The 13,329-nt window shown below is 45.5% G+C and overlaps 1 protein-coding gene across 7 annotated transcripts in view; it reads left to right on the forward strand.

The window, feature by feature from the left end:
• OS9 (OS9 endoplasmic reticulum lectin) overlaps positions 1-12,592 on the forward strand; it is a 33,212-nt gene extending 20,620 nt beyond the window's left edge. Inside the window, exons 6-15 of one of the 7 annotated variants that reach the window (XM_036894809.2) lie at positions 7,612-7,822; positions 7,940-8,044; positions 8,250-8,350; positions 8,545-8,599; positions 9,286-9,374; positions 9,578-9,853; positions 10,106-10,295; positions 11,174-11,338; positions 11,481-11,593; positions 11,859-12,592. In XM_036894809.2, coding sequence (XP_036750704.2) covers positions 7,612-7,822; positions 7,940-8,044; positions 8,250-8,350; positions 8,545-8,599; positions 9,286-9,374; positions 9,578-9,853; positions 10,106-10,295; positions 11,174-11,338; positions 11,481-11,593; positions 11,859-11,984 — 1,431 coding nt within the window. In that variant the 3' untranslated portion in view covers positions 11,985-12,592. The remainder of the gene's footprint in view (positions 1-7,611; positions 7,823-7,939; positions 8,045-8,249; positions 8,351-8,544; positions 8,600-9,285; positions 9,375-9,577; positions 9,854-10,105; positions 10,296-11,173; positions 11,339-11,480; positions 11,594-11,858) is intronic. The other 6 variants (XM_036894812.2, XM_036894811.2, XM_036894813.2 and 3 more) reach the window with 6 other exon arrangements.
• Positions 12,593-13,329: the final 737 nt, after the last annotated feature.

Raw genomic sequence — 13,329 nt, forward strand, 5'->3', positions numbered from 1 at the left:
TGTGGGTTTATCATAGATGGCCTTTATTATGTTGAGGTACTTGCCCTCTATTCCCATTTTGCTGAGAGTTTTTAACATGAATGGATGTTGAACTTTGTCAAATGCTTTTTCAGCATCTATGGAGATGATCATGTGGTTTTTGTCTTTCTTTTTGTTGATGTGGTGGATGATGTTGATGGACTTTCGAATGTTGTACCATCCTTGCATCCCTGGGATGAATCCCACTTGGTCATGGTGTATGATCCTTTTGATGTATTTTTGAATTCGGTTTGCTAATATTTTGTTGAGTATTTTTGCATCTACGTTCATCAGGGATATTGGTCTGTAGTTTTCTTTTTTGGTGGGGTCTTTGCCTGGTTTTGCTATTAGGGTGATGTTAGCTTCATAGAATGAGTTTGGGAGTATCCCCTCCTCCTCTATTTTTTGGAAAACTTTAAGGAGAATGGGTATTATGTCTTCCCTGTATGTCTGATAAAATTCGGAGGTAAATCCATCTGGCCCGGGGGTTTTGTTCTTTGGTAGTTTTTTGATTACCGCTTCAATTTCGTTGCTGGTAATTGGTCTGTTTAGATTTTCTGTTACTTCCTGGGTCAATCTGGGAAGGTTATATTTTTCTAGGAAGTTGTCCATTTCTCCTAGGTTTCCCAGCTTGTTAGCATATAGGTTTTCATAGTATTCTCCAATAATTCTTTGCATCTCCGTGGGGTCTGTCGTGATTTTTCCTTTCTCGTTTCTGATACTGTTGATTTGTGTTGACTCTCTTTTCTTCTTAATAAGTCTGGCTAGAGGCTTATCTATTTTGTTTATTTTCTCGAAGAACCAGCTCTTGGTTTCATTGATTTTTGCTATTGTTTTATTCTTCTCAATTTTATTTATTTCTTCTCTGATCTTTATTATGTCCCTCCTTCTGCTGACCTTAGGCCTCATCTGTTCTTCTTTTTCCAATTTTGATAATTGTGACATTAGACCATTCATTTGGGATTGCTCTTCCTTTTTTAAATATGCTTGGATTGCTATATACTTTCCTCTTAAGACTGCTTTTGCTGTGTCCCACAGAAGTTGGGGCTTAGTGTTGTTGTTGTCATTTGTTTCCATATATTGCTGGATCTCCATTTTGATTTGGTCATTGATCCATTGATTATTTAGGAGCATGTTGTTAAGCCTCCATGTGTTTGTGAGCCTCTTTGCTTTCTTTGTACAGTTTATTTCTAGTTTTATGCCTTTGTGGTCTGAAAAGTTGGTTGGTAGGATTTCAATCTTTTGGAATTTTCTGAGGCTCTTTTTGTGGCCTAGTATGTGGTCTATTCTGGAGAATGTTCCATGTGCACTTGAGAAGAATGTATATCCCGCTGCTTTTGGATGTAGAGTTCTATAGATGTCTATTAGGTCCATCTGCTCTACTGTGTTGTTCAGTGCTTCCGTGTCCTTACTTATTTTCTGCCCAGTGGATCTATCCTTTGGGGTGAGTGGTGTGTTGAAGTCTCCTAGAATGAATGCATTGCAGTCTATATACCCCTGTAGTTCTGTTAGTATTTGTTTCACATATGCTGGTGCTCCTGTGTTGGGTGCATATATATTTAGAATGGTTATATCCTCTTGTTTGACTGAGCCCTTTATCATTATGTAGTGTCCTTCTTTATCTCTTGTTACTTTCTTTGTTTTGAAGTCTATTTTGTCTGATATTAGTACTGCAACCCCTGCTTTCTTCTCACTGTTGTTTGCTTGAAATATGTTTTTCCATCCCTTGACTTTTAGTCTGTACATGTCTTTGGGTTTGAGGTGAGTTTCTTGTAAGCAGCATATAGATGGGTCTTGCTTTTTTATCCATTCTGTTACTCTGTGTCTTTTGATTGGTGCATTCAACCCATTAACATTTAGGGTGACTATTGAAAGATATGTACTTATTGCCATTGCAGGCTTTAAATTCGTGGTTACCAAAGGTTCAAGGTTAGCCTCTTTAGTATCTTACTGCCTAACTTAGCTCGCTTATTGAGCTGTTATATACACTATCTGGAGATTCTTTTCTTCTCTCCCTTCTTGTTCCTCCTCCTCGATTCTTCATATGTTGGGTGTTTTGTGCTGTGCTCTTTCTAGGAGTGCTCCCATCTAGAGCAGTCCCTGTAAGATGTTCTGTAGAGGTGGTTTGTGGAAAGCAAATTCCCTCAGCTTTTGTTTGTCTGGGAATTGTTTAATCCCACCGTCATATTTGAATGATAGTCGTGCTGGATACAGTATCCTTGGTTCAAGGCCCTTCTGTTTCATTGTATTAAATATATCATGCCATTCTCTTCTGGCCTGTAGGGTTTCTGTTGAGAAATCTGACGTTAGCCTGATGGGTTTCCCTTTATAGGTGACCTTTTTCTCTCTAGCTGCCTTTAACACTCTTTCCTTGTCCTTGATCTTTGCCATTTTAATTTTTATGTGTCTTGGTGTTGCCCTTCTTGGATCCTTTCTGTTGGGGGTTCTGTTTATTTCCGTGGTCTGTTCGATTACTTCCTCCCCCAGTGTGGGGAAGTTTTCACCAATTATTTCTTCTAAGATACTTTCCATCTCTTTTCCTCTCTCTTCTTCTTCTGGGACCCCTATAATACGGATATTGTTCCTTTTGGATTGGTCACACAGTTCTCTTAATATTGTTTCATTCCTGGAGATCCTTTTGTCTCTCTCTATGTCAGCTTCTATGCGTTCCTGTTCTCTGATTTCAATTCCATCAATGGCCTCTTGCATTCTATCCATTCTGCTTATAAACCCTTCCAGAGTTTGTTTCATTTCTGCGATCTCCTTTCTGGCATCTGCGATCTCCTTCCGGACTTCATCCCATTTCTCTTGCGTATTTCTCTGCATCTCTGTCAGCATGTTTATGATTCTTATTTTGAATTCTTTTTCAGGGAGACTGGTTAGGTCTGTCTCCTTCTCTGGTGTTGTCTCTGTGATCTTTGTCTGCCTGTAGCTTTGCCTTTTCATGGTGATAGGAATAGTCTGCAGAACTGGGACGAGTGACGGCTGGAAGGACTTCCTTTCTTGTTGGTTTGTGGCCCTCCTCTCCTGGGAGAACAGCGGCCTCTAGTGGCTTGTGCTGCGCAGCTGCGCGCAGACAGGGTTTCTGCTTCCTGCCCGGCTGCTATGGAGTTAATCTCCACTGTTGCTGTGGGCGTGGCCTGGCTCGGGCCGCTGCTCCAAAATGGTGGAGTCGCGTTGGAGCAGGAGCGGCTGGGAGGCTATTTATCTCCATAAGGGGCCTCCCTGCTCCCTGCAGCCCAGGGGTTAGGGTGCCCAGAGATCCCCGGATTCCCTACCTCTGGATTAAGTGTCCCGCCCTGCCCCTTTAAGACTTCTGAAAAGCACCCGCCAAAACAAAACAACGCCCACCAAAAAAAAAAGAAAAAAAAATTTTTTTTAATTAAAAAAAAAAAAAAGTTTTTAATTAAAAAAAAAAAAAAAAAAGGTGGTCGTTCGTTTTTCTTTATTCTGCGGTGCCAGCCTCAGGCCTCTGCTCACCGGTCTTTCTGCCCTGTTTCCCTAGTATTGGGGTCCCTATCCCTTTAAGACTTCCAAAAAGCGCTCGCCAAAACAAAACAGCAAAAAAGCAAAAAAAAATGGTCGCGCGCTTTTCTTATGCCGTCTGTCGCCCAGCCTCCAGTGCCTGCTCACTGTTCTTGCTGCCCTGTTTTCCTAGTATCGAGCGCCCTGCACTCTGGCCCGGATGGCTGGGGCTGGGTGTTCGGTAGTCCTGGGCTCCGTCTCCCTCCCGCTCTGCCTGCTCTTCTCCCGCCGGGAGCTGGGGGGAGGGGCGCTCGGCTCCCGCGGGGCCGGGGCTTGTATCTAACCCCCTTCGCGAGGCGCTGGGTTCTCTCAGGTGCGGATGTGGTCTGGATATTGTCCTGTGTCCTCTGGTCTTTATTCTAGGAAGGGTTGTCTTTGTTATATTTTCATAGATATATGTTGTTTTGGGAGGAGATTTCCGCTGCTCTACTCACGCCGCCATCTTCTGCCCCTCCCCGCTGTTGGTATTTTGATAGGAATTGCATTGAATCTGTAGATTGCTATGGTCAAGATGGCCATTTTGACAATATTAATTCTTCATATCCATGAGAATGGGATATATTTCCATTTTTTGATGTCTTTAATTTCTCTCATGACTGTCTTGTAGTTTTCAGAGTAAAGGTCTTTCACCTCCTTGTTTAGGTTTATTCCTAGGTATTTTATTCTTTTTGATGTAATTGTCAGTGGAGTTGTTTTCCTGATTTCTCTTTTTGCTAATTCATTGTTAATATATAGGAATGCAGCAGGTTTCTGTGTATTAATTTTGTATCATGCAACTTTGCTGAATTCAGTTATTGGTTCTAATAATTTTTTGGTCCAGTCTTTAGTGTTTTCTATGTATAATTATCACATCATCTGCAAACAGTGACAGTTTAGCTTCTTTCTTACCACTCTGAATGCCTTTTATCTCTTTGTGTTGTCTGATTGCCGTGGGTAGAACCTCCAGTACTGTGTTGAATAGAAGTGAGGAGAGTGGGCATCCTTGTCTTGTACCTGATGTTAGAGGAAGAGCTTTCAGCTTCTTGCTGTTAAGTATGATGTTGGCAGTGGGTTTGTCATATACGGCCTTTATTATGTTGCGGTACATACCCTCTATACCCATTTTGTTGAGAGTTTTTATCATGAGTGAATGTTGAATTTTGTTAAATGCTTTTTCAGCATCTATTGAGATGATCATGTGGTTTTTAGTCTTCTTTTTGTTGATATGTTGTATCATTGATTGATTTACGAATATTGTACCAACCTTGCATCCCTGGAATAAATCCCCTTGGTCATGATGGATGATCTTTTTGATGTATTTTTTCATTCAGTTTGCCAATTTTTTTTTATTAAGGTATGATTGATGTACACTCTTATGAAGGTTTCACATGAAAAAACAATGTGATTACTACATTCACCCATATTATCAAGTCCCCACCCACACACCAATGCAGTCACTGTCCATCAGTGCAGCAAGTTGCCAGAGATCAACTATGTCCCTTCTCTGTGATACACTGTTCTCCCCATGATCCCCCACACCATGTGTACTAAACATAATACCCCTAAGTCCCCTTCTCCCTCCCTCCCACTCACCCTCCCACACCCCTCCCCTTTGATAACCACTAGTTCATTCTTGGAGTCTCTGAGTCTGCTGCCATTTTGCTTGATTGTTATACTCCATGAATGAGGGAAATCATTTGGCATTTGTCTTTCTCCGCCTGCAGTTCGCCAATTTTGTTGAGAATTTTTGCATCTGTGTTCATCAGGGATATTGGTCTATGATTTTCTTCTTTTTGTTTACTGTGTTTTTGCATCTTTTTATCTTTTCTGTGTTTTTTATGTTTTAAATGTTTTCTTTAAAAAGGATAGTTATATTTAAAAAAATTTTAACCATTTCTTCATATATATGTTTTTGTATATGGTAGGGGTCCAACTTCATTCTTTAGCATGTAGATATCCAGTTGACCCAGTATCATTTGTTGAAAAGACAATTCCCATTGAATTATCCTGGTAATCTTGTCAAAAATCAAATGATGGTAAAAATAAAGGTTAATTTCTGGACTTGCAGAAATTCTATTTCATTGGTCTATATATCTATCCTTATGTCAGTGCAACACTCCCTTGATTATTATTATAACTTGGTAGCAAGTTTTGAAATCAGAATGTATGAAGTCTCCGACTGTTCTTTCTTAAAATTATTTCAGCTGCTTGAAATCCCTTGAATTTTAGGTTCAGTTAATTTCTGCAAAGAAGACAAGCTGAAATTTTGATGGGGATTGCATTTGGAACTGAAGGTCAATTTGGGTAGTATTGTAATCTTAATATTAATATTTAATATTAAGTCTAATCTGTGAGCTTGGATAGCTACACTTTTTAAATGTTTAAGTTCTTTCAGCAGTGTTTTGTAGTTTTAAGAGTATAAGCTTTTCAGTTCATTTGCTACATTTTTTCTAATTTCACTCTTTTTGATGCTATTGCAAATGGAATTATTTTAATTTTATTTTTCAGTTGTTCATGGCAAATACATAGAAACACAATTGATTCTTACAACCTGCAACCTTAGTGAACTCAGTCATTAGTTCTAACAGTTTTTTTAGTGGATTCCTTAGGATTTTCTATACACAAGATCAGATAACCTGTAAAGAGAGGTAATTTTTTTTCTTTTCACTATTAAGTATTAGTTAGCTGTGGATTTTTCATAGGTACCTTTTATGAAGCTAATGAAGTTCTCCTCTATTCCAGGCCTGTTGAAATATTTCAATCATGAAGAGGTATTGGATTTTGTCAATTATTTTTCTGTATCCATTGAGATAATCATTTGTTTTTTTGTTCTGTTGATAGGATGTATTAATTACATCAGTTGATTTTTTTTTGTTATCCAAAGCTTACACTCCTAGGATAAATCCTTTTGATCATGGTGGGGGGTGGTTAATCCTCTTTATATACTGCTAAATTCAGTTAACTTTGGTCTGGATTTGGGGCCTATATTTGTAAGAGATAATGAACTATAGTTTCCTTTTCTTGCGTTATCTTTGGGTTTGGTATCAGGGTAATATTGGCTTCATAGAATGAGTTGAGGAATATTTATTCCTTCCTCTTCTTTATCCTAGGAGAGTTTTAGAAGGATTGGTATTTTTTTTTAATGTTTGGTAGAATTCACCAGTAGACCCATCTGAACCAGGCTTTCCTATGTGGGTAGGTTCTTGATTACTAATTCAATCTCTTTACTTGTTTTAGGTCTATTCAGATTGTCTATTTCTTCTTGAGTCAGTTTTGGTAGTTTGTGTCTTTCTAGAAATGTGTCTGTTTCATTTGATTTGTTGGCATATAGGTATTCATAGTATTCCTTTACAATCCTTTTTATTTCTGGAAGGTTGGTAGTAATGTCTCCTCTTTCATCTCCAGTTGCACTAATTTGAGTCTTTTTTTCTTGGTCAATCTAGCTAAAGTTTGTCACTTTTGTCGATCATTTCAAAAATCAATTTTTAGTTTCATTTACTTTGTCTATTGTTTTTCTGTTCTCTGTTTCATTTATTTCTATTCAAATCTGTATTATTTCCTTCCCACTGTTTGCTTTGGGTTAGTTTGCTATTCTTTTTCTAGCTTCTTAAGGTGGAAGTTTAGGTTATTGATTTGAGGTCTTTCTTGTTTAATATTGTCTTTTACAGGTAAAAACTTTCATCATATATGTATATATAGATATGCAAAGAATATTTAAATGTCAAATACATTAAGTATATACACACTGTATTTATATAAAACAAAAATGTGAAACCAAAATCAGCTGATTGCTCATAGTTAAGCTGCCTGAATTCAGTGTTGTTTTTACCACTTACCAGTGGGTTAACTTGAACAGGTCCCTTAAGTTCATCAAACCTAAGTTTCTTGACCACGTCGCTGAGATACTAATACCTACCTCACTGGGTTTTTTGTGATAATTAAATGAGCTACAGTATGTGAAATGCCATATGCACATTGTGTGCATAGTACCTGACATATAGTAAGTGCTTAATGCAAGGCAGCTGCTCCAAGAACCAAAGCTCATTATTTGTGGTAGTTACTATTTATTCATCCTCTCTGTCCTGGCAGTTCCTCTGTGATGAGGGTGCTGGTATTTCTGGGGACTACATTGATCGTGTGGATGAGCCCTTGTCCTGCTCTTATGTGCTGACCATTCGGACTCCTCGGCTCTGTCCCCACCCTCTTCTGCGGCCTCCACCAAGTGCTGCTCCCCAGGCCATTCTCTGTCACCCTGCCCTGCAGCCTGAGGAGTACCTAGCCTATATTCAGAAGCAAGCTGGTGAGTAATTAGAAGAGCAAGGAGAGGAAGGGGAGACATGGGAGGGACAAGCAGGAGATGAAGTATTGAAGAGCCCAGAGGAATGTGTCCTTGTCCTGCCTGCACACTGTTTCTCAGCAGACTCAAAGCAGTATGGAGATAAAATCATAGAGGAGCTGCAAGACCTGGGCCCTCCAACATGGAGTGAAACCAAGCCTGGGCTGGTGCCCCCAAAGAAAGCAGGTAAGACCATATTTCACCTGTTCCATGGAACTTTTCTCCATTTCTTCCCTCCTCCATTTTCCTGTCCTGTACTGGCTGTCAGGGGAGTGAAATGGTACTGTGGGCCCTAGCCCTTTAGTAACAGAGAAGGGGAATGTACCCCATCTATTTGCTGTGTTCCATTTCTCCCCTCCTTTCAGATTCCTCCCTGTTCTCTCTATCCCAGGGGCAAGCTCATCCAAGGATAAAGGCAAGGAATCAGATTTCTGGAAGATGCTTCACGAGCCAGAGGACCAAGCTCCTGAAGGGGAGGAGGTGCAGGCTGAGGTGAGAGCCAGCTTCCTACCCATTTCTATGATGAGGCTGACTGTGGGCTTTGGGGTGGAGGGCCACTTGAGCTAAAGTCATTCTGAGATGACCTACGTCTGTCTTGGGAGGCAAAGATACCCCCAGAGCTACTGCCTCAGGGCAGGGTAGGCATAAACAAGCCTGTGCACTGGCCTCTGCCCTTTTCTCCACAGCAGGAGCAGGAGCCAAACCTTGAGGCAGCAGATGCAGCCCCAGGCTCTCCTGATGGTGAGTGACCCTCCACGGCTCCTCCTCTGGAAGGCATTTTGGGGTTGGTCAGTGGGGGGAGTGGGAGAGAACTTAGCACTGGGGGGCAGGCTGAGTAGCCAGGCCAGCATGCATCCATTTTTACAGGAGTGAGTACTCTTTGTAGACGGTTGTACCAAGGGAGGTAGCAGAGCACAGTGCTTGTACTATTTGCTGACTTTGTAATCCCAGACGATCGCACCTCCCCTCCATTTCCTCACCCATAACAGTGGTAGTAACCCCTACCTTACAGGGTTGTTGTGAGGTTAAATGAGAATGAATCTGTGGTCTGCAGCAGAATGCCTGGAACTGAGTAGACAATAAATGGCATGTTTTGTGGAAAGGGAAGAACAGGATCTAGGGAAGAGGAGCCTTTTGTCCCAGGATCTCTCCTGTAGTCCTGAGAACTAGAGTGATTGCTGGAACGGCCTCAGCAGCACAGGAAGGACCTGGAGACTTAGCAGCTTGTCAGCATCCTTCTACTTCTCACCTGGGGTACACTAACCACAGTGCTCTCTGCGTGATATGTGGTCCCCTATCTTGCTGCCCAGACAGGTAGCTCCTGGAAGTAGGGACCATTCCCTTCTTTGGTTCCCTCGTGTCCTCTCCTTAGGAAGTCAAAATAGAATTCACAATACAGTGGGTTCATTCCTATTCTTTCATCTCAGATTTTCAGAACAATGTGCAAGTCAAAGTCATTCGGAGCCCTGCAGATTTGATTCGATTGATAGAGGAGCTGAAAGGTGGAACGAAGAAGGTACAGGCCCTGCCTGGGTGGGGGCTGCCTCCCTCTGGAGCATGTAGAAAACCACCCTGCCTGGGCCTGGTGGAGCTGCCCCCCTTCCCTTACTCCTCCCGAGTCCTCCACTCCCTCACCCCACCACTGTTGGCTGCCACCCCTGACGTGTCTCTGCTGAAACACCAGCTTTCTATCTCTTTCCCTCTGTCCTCATCTTCCAGGGGAAGCCAAACGCTGGCCAAGAGCAGCCTGCAGCAGATGCGGAAACCCCTCTCAGGGAACCAGAGCACAGGGAAGAGGGTGACACGCAGCATCAGAACGAGGTAGAAGAAGAGGAGGAGGATGAAGAGGAGGAGGATGAAGATGAGGATGAGCAGCAGTTACTGGGAGAATTTGAGAGGGAGCTGGATGGGATCCTGCTGCCCTCAGACCGAGCCCGGCTGCGGTCGGAGGTGAAGGCTGGCATGGAGCGGGAGCTGGAGAACATCGTGCAGGAGGTGCGCAGCGCTCTCCCTCCTGTTGCTTCAGAGGGCTGCCTGCTCCTATGGGGCCAGGAGAGGGCAGAAGGCTACATGGGCCTGGGACAGGGCACTCTGAAATGGCAGCTTTTGACTGAATTAGAAGGAGATTGGTGGGGCAGGGGGTCAGAGGGAGGGTTGAGAGGGAACTGTTCCTCTCCTATAGAGCATGGACCGCTGGCCTTCACTGCCTATGCCCTTGACTCTCCACTCCCGCCTTGGGCATTCCAGACAGAGAAGGAACTGGACCCAGACGGGCTAAAGAAGGAGTCGGAGCGTGATCGGGCAATGCTGGCCCTGACATCCACTCTTAACAAACTCATCAAGAGGCTGGAGGAAAAACAGAGCCCAGAGCTGCTGAAGAAGCACAAGCAAAGGAGGGTTGTCCCCCAAAAGCCTCCCCCTCCCCCACAACCAGCAGGTGAGAGCTGTCAGACACAAGGGAGCGGCCAAGTTCCTTGTCTTAGCCCTTAGCTGGTGTACCCTGAGGGCACCATGATCTTCCCTTCCAGGGGTGCTCCCTGTCCTCCCTCTCTGAAACACTTCTCACTTGCTGTCATCCCTTTGCCTAGTCACCTCCTACTCATCCTTTTGGGAAGCAGCTTTTAGAGTATGTCCATCTTGTGTTTCTGACTTGCTCCTGTATCCCCAGTGTCCGCCACTTTGCTGGGCATGTAAGTCGGTGGTCATTAGATACTAACTGAATTGCTGTGAACCTGCATGCTGATGACTGCCCACTTATGAAGGGTTTTGCACCTGGAGAGGCAGGGTGTGAATAGGAAGTCCAGCTACTAGAAGCCAATTGCCTGGACAGGCTTGAAGTTACTGCCTCCTCTTGCATCCTCTTGTGTCCGTTCCACTGGGTTCTGGGTTCTATGAGTGTGGAGATCAGGCATTCCAAATGGGCTGTTCTAGTTTTAAACCTTCCGTCCCTCTGTAAACGTTGAAATATCTGAGTACCAACATGTGGAGTGCCAAACTAATTTTCCAACCTGCTTCATAAAGCTTCTTTGTTGGTTCAGGTGGCCTGATTTTTTGCCTCAGAAAACACATTTTCCTGTAGGTGGTGGACAGAATTATTGGGTCAGGAGGGAAAAGAGGAGGCTGCAGTTGGTGGGGGGAGAGTTATAGGGTGTAGAGGGTTGGGGGCTGATTTATCTTGAGCCCTGGCTTATATACATGTTTGTGGTGGAAAACTGCCAAGACCGATGGATGGCTCAGGGAGAGGTGACCACCACAGCCCCTAACCCTGGAGTCATAGCTCTACTTTCTGTCTCCCTGTGTGTCTCCCCCTCTAAGAGGAGGATCCTGAGCACAGAGTCCGGGTCCGGGTCACCAAGCTCCGTCATGGAGGCCCCAATCAGGATCTGACTGTCCTTGAGATGAAACGGGAAAACCCACAGCTGAGACAAATCGAGGGGCTGGTGAAAGAGCTGCTGGAGAGGGAGGGGCTCACGGCAGAAGGTGGGCCCTGGGGGGACTTGCTGCCCAAAGTGAAGGGGCTGGGTCAGGGCGGACTGGCAGCCTCGGCGGGGCTTGGGGGCAGCAGACTTGCGCCGAAGCTCCCACCCTTCCTTTCCTCATTGGCCACCCCGCTCCTTTCCAGGGAAGATTGAGATCAAAATCGTCAGACCAGGGACTGAAGGGACTGAGGAGGATGCTCGCTGGCTGACTGATGAGGACACCAGAAACCTCAAGGAGATTTTCTTCAATATCTTGGTGAGCAGTGTTGCCTCCTGCCCTCAAGTTCTGGCCCCCAGCGCCCTGCTCTGGCATGCTGCAGTGCTGGGAGCATGGCTGAGAGACCCTGGCTGGCCCAGCCTCACCGCCTGCTGAGCTCCAGTTCCTGCTGTGACACAAGGCAGGTGGTCCTGGCAGTTGGGGGCAGGCAGTCAGCAAGAGCCCTGTAAGAAGTGTGGGTGTCCAGTGCCTGGATCTCAGGCATGCAGGGCCTCCCTTGGCTCAGCCTGCGGCCTCCCACCAGGTGCAGGGAGCTGAGGAGGCGCGGAAGGAAAGGCAGCGGCAGCAAGAGCTGGAGGGCAATTACCGCCGTGTGTGGGGCTCTGCGGGCAGGGAGGGCGCCGGGGACCTGGACGAGTTTGACTTCTGAGCCTCCCTGCCATTGGCTGGCCAAGGAGTCCAGAGCCTTCCCAGACCGGCCCTGCCTCCTCCCCACGCCCACCCCCCAGCCCGGGGCCTAAAGGCAGAAGAGCAGAGCTGAGCTGTGGACCTGGCACCCCAGGGTCTGGAGGGCCATGGGCAGATTCTGCTGCAGCTGCTGAGAGCTGCCCTCCCCACCTTTGTGGGGGAGCTTTGCTCTGCAGGCTTCTCCCCACATCCCCTTCCTTTCTGTCCCACCCCCCATCATGCCCTTTAGCTTGTTGGCTCCTTTCCCCTCCCCACCTAGAGACTAGGTGAGATCTTGGGAGGGGAGTGGGGCAGGGAGAACAAAAGAGGGGGCAGTTCTGCAGCCCCCACACTGTTCCCTGTCCCCACTCACCTTATCCCCTCCTCTTGGACTGGCTTGGGATTCCTGCTCCTTTCCGTTTCTACACTGTCCCCTGTAATCTGTGCTTCTGAATTGAGGCTCCTTCACCTCTGTTGCTGAGGAAATGGCAGAAAGCCACCCCTAACATATTCCAGTGAAAAGGGTGGTGTGCGGAACCACCCACCATGTTCTTGAACAATCAGGTTTCTAAATAAAGGACTGGACCATCATTCTGTAGTCTTCTAGGGGGCGGGTGGGGTGGAGATCTCAGGGGTGTGGGGCTCAAGCGGAGATGGGGCCTGGTGTGTCCTCAGGTGGAGCACAGCCTGAGCCTCTCTGCTCCACACCTCCCGGGCGGTGTTGAGGGGCTAGGGTACACAGATGAAGACCACCAGCCTGGCAGGGATTAAAGTGCTTGCAGGACTGACTTTCCACCCTTCCTTGTCTGTCTCTGTGCCTTCTCCTCTCCCCCTTTATACCCTGAAAGCTGAGATGCACACGGAGTTAGCCCACCGCGGGAATCCTCCTCTGCTGCAGCATGCTGCAGATTCCATTTGCCCCCCATGTTCCCAAGCCCACTTGGCTCTGCCTCTTGTGCTTCTCCTGGGAAAGAACCATACTTTTGGCCATGCCCAGAAAGAGGCCGCTGCACACACATGCCAGCTGCGTAGTATGCCGAGGTTCGGTGGGCCTGGGTAGGTGCCTCCATCTTGTTCTTATTGCCAAGTGTAGACATGGGTCCCTTCTCCCCACTTTATCCTCTTGCACCCCATCTGAGATGTACAGCCTTTCTTCTGCAGACCCTCTGCTAATTCACAATTTAAGATTGAGGGCATTGAACTTCCAGGTCTCCAAAAGTAGAAAGTAAGGGATTCAGTTGTTGATGGAAGTTGTACAAAACTAACCCTCCTCCTGCTGACTGTGGACTACCGCTTATTGTGCATGTTATACTTAAATTGTGTTATTT

Source organism: Manis pentadactyla, chromosome 10 (assembly GCF_030020395.1).
Source record: "Manis pentadactyla isolate mManPen7 chromosome 10, mManPen7.hap1, whole genome shotgun sequence".
Taxonomy (NCBI): domain Eukaryota; kingdom Metazoa; phylum Chordata; class Mammalia; order Pholidota; family Manidae; genus Manis; species Manis pentadactyla.